At 53.4% G+C, this 18407-nt stretch overlaps 1 protein-coding gene across 4 annotated transcripts in view; it reads right to left on the bottom strand.

Annotated features, from left to right (window-relative positions):
• LOC119970195 (transmembrane protease serine 9-like) overlaps positions 1 to 18407 on the bottom strand; it is a 122682-nt gene that overhangs the window by 60828 nt on the left and 43447 nt on the right. For all 4 annotated transcript variants that reach the window (XM_038804439.1, XM_038804440.1, XM_038804442.1 and 1 more), the window contains exons 5-6: positions 16103 to 16266; positions 4951 to 4989 (exon numbers count right to left, since the gene is read on the bottom strand). In XM_038804439.1, the coding sequence (XP_038660367.1) occupies positions 4951 to 4989; positions 16103 to 16266 (203 nt within the window). The remainder of the gene's footprint in view (positions 1 to 4950; positions 4990 to 16102; positions 16267 to 18407) is intronic.

The following is an 18407-nucleotide window of genomic DNA, read 5'->3' on the forward strand; positions in this document are numbered from 1 at the left end:
TCAGTGGAGGGAAATGCTTAGACGCAGAGGGGGTGAAATTGGATTGTCCCACAATTGAGTGTGGGGATTGCGATATCTAATTAACTTGAACCCATTTAAAAGGATGCAGGCAGCAGACAAACCTCCTGCTGCCTGCTATTTATAATGATTGTGAAGTTCATGTGAGATTAGCAGCACTTAAAACTGGCCTACACTCCGAAAACCCATGCTGCTCCTTTGAAAGACAAGGTGCAATTTGGCTGTAATGAGGTTGGATATGGTGAGGTGGCGTTGCAGACCGGGAATAAGCCAATGAGCATGCACCAAGGCAGGCCATTGCCACACTGGCCGCCTTGGTGAGGGAGGCGCACAGAAAGATAGGGGGCGGGATTCTCCGTAGCCCGATGCCAAAATTATGATCGGCAATCGGGCGGAGAATGGACTCCAACATAGAAATCGGGGCCGGTGTCGGTTTGACGCCGGTCTGCCATGCTCTGTCCCTTCCAATCTGGCATCATTGTGATGCACGTCACTGTTTCAACGGACTTGGCGCATCATCAGCCGGCCATCCCACGATGCTCCGGCCCTGATAGGCCGGGTTCCCGTTGGAGTGGACCACATGTGGTCCCAGTGGTCAGGAATCCAGAGTGCCGGCTGCGGACAGTGTCCAACGCTGCCATAGTCGGCTGAAATCTGTGCCGCTGGCCGGGGGGGGGGGAGGGGGGGGGGGGGCATCTGCTAGGGTTGGGGGATGGTCAGGGTGTGGGCTTTGGGGTCACGGTTGGCAGGTTGGGTTTACGCACAGCTGGCGCCATGTTGTACAGCGCGACCGGGGCAGGTCTTCAGCGCATACATGGTCCCGGGATCCGGCCATTCTCCGGCCGCTTTCGCCGTGGTCCGTGGGAGTTTCAGTTGGCGCCGGTGCTAGCCCCTCACGGGTACCGGAATCGGTGAAGATTTCACGCCAATTTTCCGGTCATGAAAGTCCTCACATGCCCGTTGCCGTCAACACTTAGTCTCCCAAACGGAGAACCAGCCCTGGGATTTCCTTCCCTCAGGCAGCCACAGGCAGCTCTTCGGGCAATCCTGAGAAGATAGTAGAAACAGATAGCCTTTGCATTCTTTGCTATTAGTCTAGCCATGAAGGCCTGGATGCAGTACAGGAACAATTTTAATGATCTCACACAAGTGGTCAAGACAGTGAATGTATCTTCATGTATATTATCCTGCCACTGCGCCACTAACCTCACACACTTCTCCATTACCCACAGCACTTCACTTGCTTATCAACAATCACTATCAACCACAACTAATTTCTTACCTCACCCATTCCACTTTTAGCACTGTTGCAAGTGTGGAAGCGACGTTCCATTTGCGGAATTGACCGTGGTGCAGCATCCCACTGATTGAGGCCTCAGCTTCCATTGCAGCACAAAAGAAGCTACGCAATGTCTGTGTTGCTCTGAAAGCTCAGATTGAGGCCAGGAAATCTCAACTTGTTGCTGTGGGTAGCTGAAAGCGATATATGGGCTGGAGCAGCGGGAAATGTTTAGATACATGCAGGTTCGAGATTTTGCCAGAAAGGAGATACAGAGCCGGCCTCCACATTGCTGGAGGAGATGCTGATAACAGGGGGACTGGAGAAGGGGGTAGTGTCAGCGGTTTACGGAGCTATTTTGGAAGAGGAGAAGACACCATTGGAAGAGATCAAAGCAAAGTGGGAGGAAGAGTTGGGAGAGGATATGGAGGAGGGGGTCTGGTGTGAGGTGCTCTGGAGAGTGAATGCCTCCACCTCATGTGCGAGGTTGGGGCTGATACAGCTGAAGATGGTATACAGAGCACACCTCATGAGGGCGAGGATGAGCCGATTCTTTGAAGGAGTAGATGTCTGTGAACGTTGTGGCGGTGGTGGTGGTGGTGGGGGGGGGGGGGGGGGGGGCGCTAATCATGTTCATATGTTTTGGTAGCCAAAGCTAGAGGATTACTGGAAGGAGGTTTTTAGGGTAATTTCTAAAGTGGTGCACGTGAAACTGGACCCAGGCCCCCGGGGTGCCATATTTGATGTGTCGTACCAGCCAGGGTTGGAAACGGGTGCAGAGGTAGATGTTGTAGCCTTCGCCTCGTTGATCGCCCGAAGGCTGATCCTGTTGGGATGGAGAGCAACCTCTCCAGGCAGGGGGACCTGTTGGAATTCTTGACTCTTGAGAAGGTTACGTTTGAACTGAGGGGAAGGATGGAGGGATTCTGCAATTCATGGGCATTATTCATTATGCACTTTCAAGAATTGGATATAATTGAACATCAGTTGGGGCGTGTGGGGGGGGGGGGGAGGGTTTGGGGGAGGGGGGCTTTGTGTGTTAATGGCAACTATGGGTGATCCCTAATTCCTTTTTGTCGTTTGTTTGTGTGAACATGCGGGCTAATGTTTGGGGGTTTGGTCAGAGGATGGGATCGCTGTTATTGATATGGGGATTGACATATTTGTTACTGATTATCGTTTATTGCTGGTGGGTGTAAATTTGGGAGAAAATGTGACAAAGGAGGAGAATAAAAATATTTTTAAAAATAAAAATAAAACTTGTTGCTGCGGCAGCTCAGGCTGCTGCTATCATCACTGCAAATTCCAGTGCTGATTTATTGGTGGTTTAAAAAAGATACAATGCTGTAATTACAGTTGACGGACTGCAACACCGATTATGTACTTGTACACCTGGCCCAGGTGTTGTGGTTTGCATTTTCCCCATGATCAGCAGAACATTAGTTGCATTATTAAAACTGAAATGGAATATTGTCCGAAGCTGTTTAGGGCAAAATGTGAAAAAGTGTGTCAGAACAGAATTACCATTAGCTGAGAAAACAGGGAGAGTGCCAACACACAGCGTGAAAGAAGAATTGTTCAGACTAAAATGTATCAAATTAAATACAAGTGCTTCAAAATTCTGATCCAGGTTTCCTAATTTATAAAAGCGATAATAATAGGCATCGTTACAGCACATTTGCCGTTTCCTCACCGGAGCCTCCATATTTCACCATTTAGAGTTAGCACAAAATGCTGCTGGATTCTTTGTCGGCGGGATCCTGCACTTTGCCGGCAGTGCACCCACACCCGTTCCACTTTGCCGGCAGTGCACCCACACCCGTTCCACTTTGCCGGCAGTGCACCCACACCCGTTCCACTTTGCCGGCAGTGCACCCACACCCATTGGTTTTCCGATGGCGTGGAATGTGGAGAACCCCATTGGCCAGCTGCCGGAACGGAGGGTCCCACTGGCAGCAGGGATGCGCTGCGCTGGAAAATGGGGCTGGCGGGATGGAGAATCTGCCTAAGATCTTGCATTCAATCATTAGGTAAACTGACCATAGTCCCAGATGACCATAGGCTGTTTTCCCCTTTGAGGGGGAGAGTTGACTGGTGGTGATTTAATCTGAGGACCCCCACACCTCAGGCAAGGGGCAGGATCAAGAAAGCGGGGCCTTCATGAATAGACCTCAGCCGATACAGGAATTGAACCCATGTTGCTGGCTTTGCTCTGCATCATGAACCAGCTGTCTAGCCAACCAAGCTAAACCGACCCCTACTTCAATCGTTACTGCTCTGATAAACACACAGTTGCCCCGAAAAGCAATCATCAAATTTGAACAGATGATTACTTTAATGCAAAACTCTTTAAAAATTACAGCAATAAGACGAGAACAAAATCCACTCGTCAACAACCTTTTCATTAAAAGATCAAGCAGCAATGTTTACCAGGTAGTGGGGAAGTTACCTAGAAATTATGTTGACTATTAATAATTGGACCCTGCGGTAATTCTTAACAGTCTTCGGCGACACCCAGGTACAATTTCCATAATTTGCATACATTCCAGATATTTGGCTTCTGAGGAAGCATGACAAGCTAGAGAGTTGACATTTTTATAAACACATCAGCACTGATATGGAAATGCTTTGCCCTCCAGTCAGCAATCGTTTAAGAAAAATGAAGACTACCCAATCTCTTTTTTCCAATTCAGGGGCAATTCATTGTGGCCAATCCACCTACCCGGCACATCTTTGTGTTATGGGGGTGATACCCACGTAGGCATGGGGAGAATGTGAAAACTCCACACGGACAGTGACCCGGGGATGGGATCAAACCCGGGTCCTCGGCGCCGTAAGGCAGCAGTGCTAACCACTGCGCCACTGTGCCGCCTGGCCAACAATCATTTTAACAGTTTTCCAGAGAGACAGATATAAACGATCGTCAGTCACGAAATTCTGACGATTTTGATGCTAATTCAGATCTCATGGTAGTGTGGCTAAAGGTTGCCAAAATAATTCAATGTTCTTCACATTCCCAAAACATTACCAAACTTCCCTCAAGTTTTATTTTAATTCTCCCTTTTTTTGAACCTGTTTCTTGTTCGTTTTGAAGGATTAAAAAAAATCTTGCATGTCCAACGTACAGCGTGAAGAGGGTGACTGAAGCAAAAGTGCGAAGTAATTAATAAACGGAAGACGTTCCTTTCAATAGTGTTTACGTATATGAATGCGTTCGCAAGCAGGTTGTGCACATAGAGGCCCCAGCTCTAGATAAATCTGAATGGACAATCATTCCAAATTGGTGAAGGATGGGCCGCTGTCACCACACTAAAATAGCCCAGTGGGACCATTAGTGTACACTCCACAAGAGTCCATTGAGGTGCGCTGCAATATTTGGTTTTTGGTGCAAACGTAATCTCCAACGGTTGCGGTGCCATTATGTACCCCTCCCCCCACCCCCGTCTTTGCACCCACCCCACTTGAAAACAAATGTCTCAGCATTTCTTGCTATTGGGATCTCAGAGTCCAGGAGCTCAGAATTGAATTCTGACTGTAAGGAAATCACCTGAAACTTGAAGAGGCATTTCATGCGCCGAGACATATAATTCTGCATCTTTATTTGGAAACAAGAATGCAGAAGCTTATGGAAATAATCAAGGTTCGTGGCTTACCATTGTTCAGAAGAATCTTTGCATTTGCCCCACTGATTTCTGAAAAGAACAAAGAGACACAAGATGATCACAACTAATTAGAATGACTCGAGGGTTTTGAGATGTTCTTGGCAAGAGCTGCTCAGTGGTGACGTTATCCTATGAAAAATGCAATTTACATTGAGTCATTGATGTTTACAGCATGAAAATGGGGCAGGTTTAGCACACTGGGCTAAATCGCTGGCTTTTAGAGCAGACCAAGGCAGGCGAGCAGCACGTTCCAATTCCCGTACCAGCCTCCCCGAACAGGCGCCGAATGTGGCGACTAGGGGCTTTTCACAGTAACTTCATTTGAAGCCTATTTGTGACAATAAGCGATTTTCATTTTTTTTGTTTTTTCTAAACAGGCTTTTCGGCCCAACTAGTCCATACCGCCCAGTTTTTAATCACTAGTCCCAATTGCCCGCTTTTTGGACCATATCCCTCTATACCCATCTTTCCCATACAACTGTCTAAATGCTTTTTAAAAGACAAAATTGAATCCGCCTCTACTACTGCAGCTCATTCTCGGCACTCACCAGCTCTCTGTGAAAAAACTGCCTTTCTGGACCCTTTTGTATCTCTCCCCCCTTCACCTCAAACCAATGCCCTTAAGTTTTAAACTCCCCAACCTTTGGGAAAAGAAGTTGACTATCCACCTTATCTATAACCTCATAGCGGGTCCGAGAGCGGGTCCGAGGGAGCGGGTCCGAGAGCGGGTCCGAGGGAGCGGGTCCGAGAGCGGGTCCAAGAGCGGGTCCGAGAGCGGGTCGGAGAGCGGGTCCGAGAGAGTGGGTCTGAGAGCGGGTCCGAGAGCGGGTCGGAGAGCGGGTCTGAGAGCGGGTCCGAGGGAGCGGGTCCGAGAGCGGGTCCGAGAGCGGGTCCGAGAGCGGGTCGGAGAGCGGGTCCGAGAGAGTGGGTCGGAGAGCGGGTCCGAGAGCGGGTCGGAGAGCGGGTCCGAGAGCGGGTCCGAGGGAGCGGGTCCGAGAGCGGGTCGGAGAGCGGGTCCGAGAGAGCGGGTCGGAGAGAGTGGGTCCGAGAGCGGGTCAGAGAGCGGGTCCGAGAGAGCGGGTCCGAGGGAGCGGGTCCGAGAGCGGGTCCGAGAGCGGGTCCGAGGGAGCGGGTCCGAGAGCGGGTCGGAGAGCGGGTCCGAGGGAGCGGGTCCGAGAGAGCGGGTCCGAGAGAGCGGGTCCGAGAGCGGGTCAGAGAGCGGGTCCGAGAGAGCGGGTCCGAGGGAGCGGGTCGGAGAGCGGGTCCGAGGGAGCGGGTCGGAGAGAGCGGGTCCGAGAGAGCGGGTCCGAGAGCGGGTCAGAGAGCGGGTCCGAGAGAGCGGGTCCGAGGGAGCGGGTCGGAGAGCGGGTCGGAGAGCGGGTCCGAGAGAGCGGGTCGGAGAGAGCGGGTCGGAGAGCGGGTCCGAGAGAGCGGGTCGGAGAGCGGGTCCGAGGGAGCGGGTCCGAGAGCGGGTCGGAGAGCGGGTCCGAGGGAGCGGGTCCGAGAGCGGGTCGGAGAGCGGGTCCGAGAGAGCGGGTCCGAGAGCGGGTCGGAGAGCGGGTCCGAGAGAGCGGGTCCGAGAGCGGGTCTGAGAGCGGGTCCGAGAGCGGGTCCGAGAGCGGGTCCGAGAGCGGGTCCGAGAGAGCGGGTCCGAGAGCGGGTTGGAGAGAGTGGGTCCGAGAGCGGGTCCGAGAGAGCGGGTCCGAGAGCGGGTCGGAGAGCGGGTCCGAGAGAGTGGGTCCGAGAGCGGGTCCGAGGGAGCGGGTCCGAGAGTGGGTCCGAGAGCGGGTCGGAGAGAGCGGGTCCGAGAGGGGGTCGGAGAGCGGGTCCGAGAGCGGGTCTGAGAGAGCGGGTCCGAGAGCGGGTCGGAGAGCGGGTCCGAGAGAGTGGGTCCGAGAGCGGGTCCGAGGGAGCGGGTCCGAGAGTGGGTCCGAGAGCGGGTCGGAGAGAGCGGGTCCGAGAGGGGGTCGGAGAGCGGGTCCGAGAGCGGGTCTGAGAGAGCGGGTCCGAGAGCGGGTCCGAGGGAGCGGGTCCGAGAGCGGGTCGGAGAGCGGGTCCGAGAGAGTGGGTCCGAGAGCGGGTCCGAGAGCGGGTCCGAGGGAGCGGGTCCGAGAGCGGGTCCGAGAGCAGGTCCGAGGGAGCGGGTCCGAGAGAGCGGGTCAGAGAGAGCGGGTCCGAGAGCGGATCCGAGAGAGCGGGTCGGAGAGCGGGTCCGAGAGCGGGTCCGAGAGCAGGTCCGAGAGAGCGGATCCGAGAGAGCGGGTCGGAGAGAGCGGGTCCGAGAGCGGATCCGAGAGAGCGGGTCGGAGAGCGGGTCCGAGAGAGCGGGTCAGAGAGAGCGGGTCCGAGAGCGGATCCGAGGGAGCGGGTCCGAGAGCGGGTCAGAGAGAGCGGGTCCGAGAGCGGATCCGAGGGAGCGGGTCCGAGAGCGGGTCGGAGAGCGGGTCCGAGGGAGCGGGTCCGAGAGCGGGTCCGAGAGCGGGTCCGAGAGAGCGGGTCCGAGAGCGGGTCGGAGAGCGGGTCCGAGAGAGTGGGTCCGAGAGCGGGTCCGAGGGAGCGGGTCCGAGAGTGGGTCCGAGAGCGGGTCGGAGAGTGCGGGTCCGAGAGGGGGTCGGAGAGCGGGTCCGAGAGCGGGTCTGAGGGAGCGGGTCCGAGAGCGGGTCAGAGAGAGCGGGTCCGAGAGCGGATCCGAGGGAGCGGGTCCGAGAGCGGGTCGGAGAGCGGGTCCGAGAGAGCGGGTCCGAGAGCGGGTCGGAGAGAGTGGATCCGAGAGCGGGTCCGAGAGAGCGGGTCCGAGAGCGGGTCGGAGAGCGGGTCCGAGAGAGTGGGTCCGAGAGCGGGTCCGAGAGTGGGTCCGAGAGCGGGTCGGAGAGAGCGGGTCCGAGAGGGGGTCGGAGAGCGGGTCCGAGAGCGGGTCTGAGAGAGCGGGTCCGAGAGCGGGTCGGAGAGCGGGTCCGAGAGAGTGGGTCCGAGAGCGGGTCCGAGGGAGCGGGTCCGAGAGTGGGTCCGAGAGCGGGTCGGAGAGAGCGGGTCCGAGAGGGGGTCGGAGAGCGGGTCCGAGAGCGGGTCTGAGAGAGCGGGTCCGAGAGCGGGTCCGAGGGAGCGGGTCCGAGAGCGGGTCGGAGAGCGGGTCCGAGAGAGTGGGTCCGAGAGCGGGTCCGAGAGCGGGTCCGAGGGAGCGGGTCCGAGAGCGGGTCCGAGAGCGGGTCCGAGGGAGCGGGTCCGAGAGAGCGGGTCAGAGAGAGCGGGTCCGAGAGCGGATCCGAGAGAGCGGGTCGGAGAGCGGGTCCGAGAGCGGGTCCGAGAGCAGGTCCGAGAGAGCGGATCCGAGAGAGCGGGTCGGAGAGAGCGGGTCCGAGAGCGGATCCGAGAGAGCGGGTCGGAGAGCGGGTCCGAGAGAGCGGGTCAGAGAGAGCGGGTCCGAGAGCGGATCCGAGGGAGCGGGTCCGAGAGCGGGTCAGAGAGAGCGGGTCCGAGAGCGGATCCGAGGGAGCGGGTCCGAGAGCGGGTCGGAGAGCGGGTCCGAGGGAGCGGGTCCGAGAGCGGGTCCGAGAGCGGGTCCGAGAGCGGGTCCGAGAGAGCGGATCGGAGAGAGCGGGTCGGAGAGAGTGGGTCCGAGAGCGGGTCCGAGAGAGTGGGTCCGAGAGTGGGTCCGAGAGCGGGTCCGAGAGCGGGTCCGAGAAAGCGGGTCCGAGAGAGCGGGTCCGAGAGAGCGGGTCGGAGAGAGTGGGTCCGAGAGAGCGGGTCCGAGAGAGCGGGTCCGAGAGCTGGTCTGAGAGCGGGTCCGAGAGAGCGGGTCCGAGAGCGGGTCCGAGAAAGCGGGTCCGAGAGAGCGGGTCCGAGAGAGCGGGTCGGAGAGAGCGGGTCCGAGAGAGCGGGTCCGAGAGAGTGGGTCCGAGAGCGGGTCCGAGAGCGGGTCCGAGAGAGCGGGTCCGAGAGCGGGTCCGAGAGCGGGTCCGAGAGAGCGGGTCCGAGAGAGCGGGTCCGAGAGCGGGTCCGAGAGAGCGGGTCCGAGAGAGCGGGTCCGAGAGAGCGGGTCGGAGAGAGCGGGTCAGAGAGAGCGGGTCCGAGAGCGGGTCGGAGAGAGCGGGTCGGAGAGAGCGGGTCCGAGAGAGCGGGTCCGAGAGAGCGGGTCCGAGAGCTGGTCTGAGAGAGCGGGTCCGAGAGCGGGTCGGAGAGAGCGGGTCGGAGAGAGCGGGTCGGAGAGCGGGTCCGAGAGCGGGTCCGAGAGAGGGGGTCCGAGAGAGGGGGTCTGAGAGCGGGTCCGAGAGCGGGTCCGAGAGAGGGGGTCCGAGAGCGGGTCCGAGAGCGGGTCCGAGAGAGGGGGTCCGAGAGCGGGTCCGAGAGCGGGTCCAAGTGAGCGGGTCCGAGAGAGCGGGTCGGAGAGAGCGGGTCGGAGAGCGGGTCCGAGAGCGGGTCCGAGAGAGGGGGTCCGAGAGCGGGTCCGAGAGAGCGGGTCGGAGAGCGGGTCTTTGAGAGCGGGTCCGAGAGCGGGTCCAAAAGCGGGTCCGAGAGAGGGGGTCCGAGAGCGGGTCCGAGAGCGGGTCCAAGAGAGCGGGTCCGAGAGAGCGGGTCGGAGAGAGCGGGTCGGAGAGAGGGTCCGAGAGAGCGGGTCCGAGAGAGCGGGTGTCCAAGCGAACGAGTGTGAGAGCGCGAGTCTGAGAGAGTGGGTCCGAGAGAGCGGGTCTGAGCGGGCGCGTGCAAGAGAGCGGGTCTGAGAGCGCGGGTCCGAGAGAGTGGGTCCGAGAGAGTGGGTCCGAGAGAGCGGGTCCGAGAGAGCGGGTCCGAGCGAGCGAGTGTGAGAGAGCGGTCTGAGCGGGCGCGCGCGAGAGCGCGGGCGCGAGAGAGCGGGCCCAACAGCGTGGGTCCGAGCGAGCGAGTGCGAGGGTACGAGTGCGATGGAGTGGGCCCGAGAGAGCAGGAGGGGACGCCGAGTGAGGTTAGCAAGGAGTAGAAGTAAGGGTCTGCCGAAACTGAGTGTGAGCCCAAGGCGAGGGAGATAGTTTGCCGTGCAGGGAAGATAGGGAGCGAACAGCGTCTTACCAGTTCAGGAAGTATGAAGCTCTCGGTGCTCCCGGAGTCGAAGACCCATTGATTTTAATGGACATCATCGAACTCTGGAGGCGCTTCGGGCGCGACTGGTCGTTGAGTTGCAGGTAGTCGGCGGCTCGATCAGCTGTGCTGGAGTGGCCCCGTGATAACTGTCTGCTGAGGTCGTAGTCTTCGAGGTGAGTATTAGAGATTGAAGAGGATGAAGCCCAAGATGGCCACCCCCATGTGTCGCACATGGCCGGCCGCATGGAGGAGGATTGACAAGATGGCAGCCCCCAGGAGTCGCACATATCGGGTGGGGGCGGAGTCGGCATACAGGCTGCAGCATTTCGGGGCCTGCGGGCCTGTGAGTTTTGGAAGCGAGTGCTTTGGGCTGCGGGAGAGTTTGGAGAAGGGGATTTTTTCACCAGGCAGACCCGGGCATAGTGTCCTTTGTGACCGCAGCTGCTGCAGGTCGCGTTGCGGGCCGGGCAGTGCTGCCGTCTGTGTTGGGGCTGCCCACAAAAATGGCACACTGGAGCTGCGTAGTGGGTGGGTGGCCACGCAGCGCAGGCCTGGGGCAGTCGCTGGTCGGGGGCCCAGGAGCTGTGAAGGCAGCACGGTAGCATGGTGGTTAGCATAAATGCTTCACAGCTCCAGGGTCCCAGGTTCGATTCCCGGCTGGGTCACTGCCTGTGTGGAGTCTGCACGTCCTCCCTGTGTGTGCGTGGGTTTCCTCCGGGTGCTCCGGTTTCCTCCCACAGTCCAAAGATATGCGGGTTAGGTGGATTGGCCATGCTAAATTGCCCGTAGTGTCCTAAAAAGTAAGGTTAAGGGGAGGGGGGGGGGTTGTTGGGTTACGGGTATAGGGTGGATATGTGGCTTTGAGTAGGGTGATCATTGCTCGACACAACATCGAGGGCCGAAGGGCCTGTTCTGTGCTGTACTGTTCTATGTTCTATGATGGCGTCGCTTTTCCGCGGGGAACGAGGTGAGGCTGCAGAACGAGACCTCCATAGTTGTAGCTAACTCTACAGTGTCCTCCAAGTTCTGGGTCCCTCTTTCAAGTAACCACTGGTGCACATAGTTAGACCTGAGCCCAGCCACATACACATCTCGGACAGCGAGCTCCATATGCTGGTCGGCTGATACAGCTTGGTCATTGCAGTCCTGAGCTAAGGCTTTTAAATCGCGCAGGAATTCCTCCAACGACTCCGCGGGGCGCTGGCGGCGGGTTGTAAAAATGTGGCACGTGTAGACCTCGTTGATGGGCCTCATGTACATTCGATCTAGCATGGCTAGGGCCTCCGTATACGAGGTAGTACTGTTAAGTTGAGTAGAGATACGGTGGCTCACCCTTGCGTGCAGTCGGCTGAGTTTCTGCTCCTCTGTAGTTTCTGATGTGCTTGATTCATCCAGGTAGGCCTTGAAACATCTGAGCCAGTGTAGAAAGATTTATTTCGCCTCTGCAGCCTGCGGGTCGAGTTCTAGTCGATCAGATTTGATGGCTGGTTCCATAGTTGTTTTCTTCAAGTTTCCTAAGACTATTAAATTGATGTTGACCATCAATTCACACGACACGTGGTTGGAAGTGAATAGTGGTTTTAATAGTATTACAATAGAGCCTGCCTGCGACGAGATGAACTGGCAGCAGGCTCAGAACTGCTGATCTTTATACTTGCGGTTAGTGGGAGGAGCCATGGGCGGAGCCAAGGGTGGAGCCCAGTACAAACTCCTCATCGCCCCCTATGGGCAGAGCCGCGCAACTGCACGTATACAGAGCTCACAAAGCCACAATACATATAATACAACACAGTGTACAGAGCTCACAAAGCCACAATACATATAATACAACACAGTGTGAATTACTAGGATTAGAATTCACCACATTGTGTAAAAATGAAAATGCCAATAAAGATACTTTAAAAAAAATCTCATTCAGCTTTGAGCATATTTAAAGACGCAGCCTGCACTCTCTGGGAAGGGTATTTCACAGACTAAAGTTCCTCAGAGAGAAAACATTTTGCCTTAACTAATTGAATTGGAATGTTCACTTCGCCACATTAGCTGCTGAACAGGAATGGAACCGGTTTCAACACCTCTTAGCAGGTTCTGTGGCTTATGACAGATCAGTACACTGTACCCTGGAATTACGTATATCTGGAATCTCAGGGACAGCTAAAAGTAGTGACTCGTGATATTTAATTAATCATTTTCCACCTTTGTGTTAAAGCTGCACGGAATCACAAAGGTTGATTCTTTGTAATATAAGGGACATGAATGATTATGGTTATGGGTCAGGGCAGTATTGTGGCGAAGTTGGTATAACAGCTGCTTCAAGGCACCGAGGTCCCTGATTCGATCCCAGCTCTGGGTCACTGTCCGTGTAGAGTTTTTTCATAGAATTTACAGTGCAGAAGGAGGCCATTCAGCCCATCAAGTCTACACCAGCCCTTGGAAAGAGCACCCCACTTAAGCCCACACCTCCACCCAATCCCCATAACCCAATAATCCCAGCTAACCTTTTGTTTTAGACACTAAGGGTAATTTAGCACTGCCAATCCACCTAACCTGCACACCTTTGGACTGTGGGAGGAAACCGGAGCACCCGGAGGAAACGCACGCAGACAGGGGGAGAACATGCAGACTTTGCACAGACAGTGATCCAAGCCGGGAATCGAACCTGGGACCCTGGAGCTGTGAAGCAACAGTGCTAGCCACTATGCTACCGTGCCGCCCTGACCCATAATCATTAGGGTTTGCACATTCTCCCCGTGTTTGCGTGGGTTTCACCCCCACAAGCCAAAGATGTGCAGGGTACGGGGATTGGCCACGCTAAACTGTCCCTTAATTGGAAAAAATGAATTGGCTACTCTAAATTTATAAAGAAAACATTTTTTTTTAAACAGATAATCATTATGGGTCAGTCACATCAAAAGTTTAATCCCTTTTTGTTATAAATTAGCCAACGCCGCCTTTAACAAATATCTGCATATGCAAATTGCTGGCATTTGACATGGTTTCTCATGGCAGGCTGATGCAAAAGATTATATCACATGGGGTCAGGGGTGAACTAGCTGAATGGATTCAGAACTGGCTTGGCCATAGAAGAAAGTGGGTAGCAGTGGATGGTTTTTTTTCCAATTGGAGGTCTGTAACTGGAACCTCTGCTGTTTGTAATATACATGTAAATAACTCGGCAGAAAACGTAGCTGCTCCGATTAGCAAGTTGATACTAAGGTTGCAGGAGTTGCGGATAGTAATGAAGATTGTCAGAGAATACAGCAGGATATAGGTAGGCTGCAGAATTGGGCGGAAAAACGGCAGATGGAATGTAACCTGGACAAATGTGAGGTGATGCATTTTGGTAGATCCAATTCAGATGGGAGCTATAAACTAAATGGCAGAACCATCAGGAGCATAGACACACAGAGAGATCTGGGTGTGCAGGTCCACAATTCCTTAAAAGTGACAGCACAAGTGGAAATGGTGGTAAAGAAAGCATATGGCATTCTTGCCTTCATTGGAGGGGGTATTGAGTATAAAAATTCGCAAATTATGTTACAGTTATATAGAATTTTGACCATATTTGGAATACTGTGTCCAATTCTGATCACCACGCTGTCAAAAGGACGTGGAGGCTTTGGAGAGAGTTAAAAGGTTTACTAGGATGTAGTCCGGTATGGAGGGTATTAAGTGAGAGTGAATAAACTGGGATTGTTCTCCCTAGAGAGATGGAGGCTGAGGGGCGACCTGATAGAAGTTTATAAAATTATGAGGGGTATAGATAGAGTGAACAGCTGGAGCATTTTTCCCAAGGCGGAAATGACAATTACAAGGGGGCAGAAAGTTGAAGGTGAGGGGGTATAGGTTCAGTGGCGATGTGCAGCGCAAGTTTTTTACGCAGAGGGTGGTGGTGGCTTGGACTGCACTGCCAAGCAAGGTGGCTGAGGCAGATACGTTAGCAACCGTTAACATTTGTCTGGGTAGACACATGAACAGACGGATATAGGAGGATATACGTGGTTGATCTAGATAGGACACGTAATCGGCACAGGCTTGGAGGGCCGAAGGGCCTGGTCCTGTGCTGTACTGTTCTTTGTTCTTTGTCTCTGGTAAACAGGATTCATTTGATAACCTGCTTCGGTGACTCATCCCTTGAGAATACGTCACCTAAGTGTGTTGACAATGTGAATAAAAAGGTGTAATTTAATGGTCATTGCCTTTAAAAGATTGATCTTGTGGCCATGGCAATAACAGTTTCTCATTTTAAATGACAGTTTTAGAGCCCAGGATGGACCCATGTTTAACCGAGTCCCATGCTAATGTGGCGTTCCAGTGGAGGAAATTCCTCCCTGGCCCAAAAACTGCTTTTGGACAAATTCTTGAAGCTATGAGCCTGATGTTACATCTTGTGTTGTCCAGTCCTGATGCTACTGTTTCGTTGATGGCAATTGCTGACACATCATTGGAAAAGGAGGGTGGCTCAATGTGAACTAGGTTTATAGCATAAACCATTCCTAAGATGACAGTGTTTGGGTAACCAGTAGCAAGTCAGGGGTGCAAATGTCTCAACCTTTAGCTGAGGCCAGACACCTCCATAAAGACTCTCATTTGATCCAAAGTCACAGCCTCAGGGAATGACTGTGGAGCTAGCCTGGTCAACTCAAAGGTTTCCTATCAGCGAGGGAATGGAAAAAAGATATCAAAGAAAATTACTAGGCACTAATATTATCTTCTATAAAATGGATAACTTTCTCCAAGAAACTCCAAATTAAAATAATCATTTTATTGTCACATGTAGGTTTACGTTAACACTGCAATTAAGTCACTGTGAAAAGCCCCTAGTTGCCACATTCCAGCGTCTGTTCGGGTTCACAGAGGGAGAATTCAGAATGTCCAAATTGCCTAACAGCACGGGCGAGATTCTCCCAAACCGGGAGAAATCGTGAGGCTGGCGTCAAAAACGGGTGGGTTTGACGCCAGCCTCCGCCCCCCCGACCGGGAACCGATTCTGGTCCCCGGTCGGGGCTAGCATGCCGCGGCCGTGAACTCCGGCATCGCGGGCTTAACGAATTTCATTAAGCCCGCTTGCCAGAGTTTGCGACGGCTGACGCGTCACATGACGTCAGCCGCGCATGTGCAGATTGGAAGACTCCAACCCGCGCATGCGCGGATGACGTCATCGCGCATTTGCGCGAAACCCGCGCATGCGCGGGCCGGGATGCCCCTCAGCCGCCCCGCGAATAGACACAGCAGGGCGGCGGAAGGACAAAGAGCGCGCGGGGTAAGTACCCGCTGCCCACGATCGGTGCCCACCGATCGCGGGCCCATGGCACCCTTGGCACAACTGTGGTACTGCCGTGCCAATCGGTGCCATGGTTCCCAAGATCCGAACTTTACGGCCGTTTTTACGAACGGTTAGACCAGGTGTGTTTGACTTTCCTAAAAACGGTCGTAAAGGGCTTGGACTTCGGCCCATCGGCGAGCTGAGAATCGCTGCTCGCAGTAAAAAAGCGGCAGGCAGCGATTCGTGTCGGGAGGCGGGCGTGGGGGGGGGAACAGCGGGAGGGCGTCAGACTAGCGTGGCCGTAAAAATTTACGACCCCCGCTATTCTCCGCACCGTCGTGAGTGCGGAGAATCGCCCCCCACGTCTTTTGGGACTTGTGCGAGGAAACTGGAGCACCCGGAGGAAACCCCGCAGACACGGGGGGAACCTGCAGACAGTGAGCTAAGCCTGGAATCGCTTGTGTCTATACGTTCCACAACCACTGCCTTTATAACGTGGGACCCTGGAGCTGTGAAGCAACAGTGCTAACCACTGTGCTACATGCCGCCCAATATACACTCGCCCTCCCCTTTAATGTTTTAAATTTCTTCAGAGTACCGATTTTAAAGACTTTTGAGTGTTACAGAGAAATGTAAAAGAAAATAAGGGGAAACTAACTTAACCAGGTATGGGATTTGCCTGTAGTCTTCATTTGGGAACACTGATGTAAAAAATTCAACTGCTACTACCCGGCACCAAGATATTCGATATATTATTCCTACGTAATACAGATTGTCCACTTCAGGTGTTTGAATAAAAATTTTAGACAGCAGAAAACATACCAGTGAACTTAATTGACGTTAAGTCTATGTTAAAACTGTCCAAGGAAGCAGACGTAGTTTGTGTCAGGCTTTGCTTAAATGTCTTTTCAACAGTTCCTGCTGATAAAGAGGTGCTTCCATTTCCTTTGAACTGTTGGACAAGTGTCACCAACACACTGCCTGCCCTATCAGAAAAAAAGGCAAACCAGCATTAGATTCAATATTTTGTACAATTTAAGTAAAAGGAAATTTATCATCCAGTTGGCAGATTAGTGAGGTTCTCCTATTGACCCTTCCGAGAACCCATGATTGAGATGGATACAATTATGAGGGGCATAGATACAGTAGACAGGAAGAAGCTTGGTGGAGGGATCAATGACCAGGGGACATAGATTTAAGGTAAGGGGCAGAAGGTTTAGAGGGGATGTGAGGAAAGCGTTTCCACCCAGAGGGGTGATGGGAGTCTGGAACTCACTGCCTGGTGGTGGAGGCAGAGAACCTCATAAAATTTAAAAATGATCCTGGTGCATACTGGTGATGCCAAGGGATACAAGGTTAATGGTTAAATGCTGGAAAATGGGATTAGAATACTGAAGTGGTTATTTTTGCCTGGCACAGCCAAGATGAGGCGAAGGACCTTTTCTGTGCTGCAGATCTCAATGACTTTACCAACCCTAATTGGACAGCAAACCCACCCTCTGGGCCAATTCAAGGAAAATCACAAATAAGTGCCTGTTTCCACACTGTGCGGTCTTCTGATTTCAGTCTGGTCACAGAATCATAGAATTTACAGTGCAGAAGGAGGCCATTCGGCCCATCGAGTCTACACTGGTGCTGTGAAAGAGCACCCTATCCCAGCCCACACCTCCAGCCTTTCCTGTAACCCAGGAACCCACCTAACCTTTTTGGACACTAAGGGCATTTTAGCAAGGCCAATCCATCTAACCTGCACATCTTTGGACTGTGGGAGGAAACCGGAGCGCCCGGAGGAAACCCACACAGACACGGGAGAACGTGCGGACTCCGCACAGACAGTGACCCAAGCCGGGAATTGAACGTGGGACCCTGGAGCTCTGAAGCAACAGCGCTAACCACTGTGCTACCATGCCACCGTGATGGTGGGGTCCTGAAGCCCACTGGAATACCCTGCCCTTGAACTCTAATCCTCTCTGCACAAATGTTCCCTGACATCTAGGTTTTCCATTATTTTCTGTTCCTTGTTCACCTCTAATCTCTAAGGTTTGCCTTAGCCAAGTTGTTATCCATGCTGCCACGTCCTCTTTGATACCTTCAATTTTGCTAACAAGTCTATTATGGACAACTTGAAATGAGTTTTGAAATTTCATGTATGTAACATAATCCACAATCGTTTATTTACCCATATCCATTACTTTATCACATAACCCAATCACATTAGTAAACAACCTATTTGCCTTCGACAAACATGTGCTGATTTTAATTTACTAACCAATATTGCTCCAAGAGACTATTTATTTTGTCGTTGATTATTGTGCCTATACGTTCCACAACCACTGCCTTTATAACTGGCTTGTAGTGGCTGGGGTTTTCCCCCTCTCTCTTTTTTAAGTTACTAGTTAAATGTTTATGAAAAACGTATGAAAAACATTCTATATTGCTCACTAATCTATTCTCGCACACTCTGTTTATCCTTATTTTCTTTTACATTTCTCCACTCTGCTTTCCACATTTACATTTGGTTTTCTACTGAATTATGAAGTACTAATGCAGTCTTTCTATTTCATAGAATTTACAGTGCAGAAGGAGGCCATTCGGCCCATCGAGTCTGCACCGGCTCTTGGAAAGAGCACCCTACCCAAGGTCAACACCTCCACCCTATCCCCATAACCCAGTAACCCCACCCAATACTAAGGCCAATTTTTGACACTAAGGGCAATTTATCACGGCCAATCCACCTAACCTGCACATCTTTGGACACTAAGGGACAATTTAACATGGCCAATCCACCTAACCTGCACATCTTTATGACTGTGGGAAGAAACCGGAGCACCCGGAGGAAACCCACGCACACACGGGGAGGATGTGCAGACTCCGCACAGACAGTGACCCAAGCCGGAACCGAATCTGGGACCCTGGAGCTGTAAAGCGATTGTGCTATCCACAATGCTACCGTGCTGCCCACAATGTTACCGTGCTGCCCATAGACATATAACTAAGAACTTAAAAAAGAGAGGGTAAAACTGCGGCAGCTACAGATCAGTTAGTATAAAGGCAGTGGTTGTGGGATTCATGGAATTCAAACCTTTAGATATTTTGTCATCCTGGGAGTTCCAGTGGATGTTCTACC

Source organism: Scyliorhinus canicula, chromosome 8 (assembly GCF_902713615.1).
Source record: "Scyliorhinus canicula chromosome 8, sScyCan1.1, whole genome shotgun sequence".
NCBI lineage: Eukaryota > Metazoa > Chordata > Chondrichthyes > Carcharhiniformes > Scyliorhinidae > Scyliorhinus > Scyliorhinus canicula.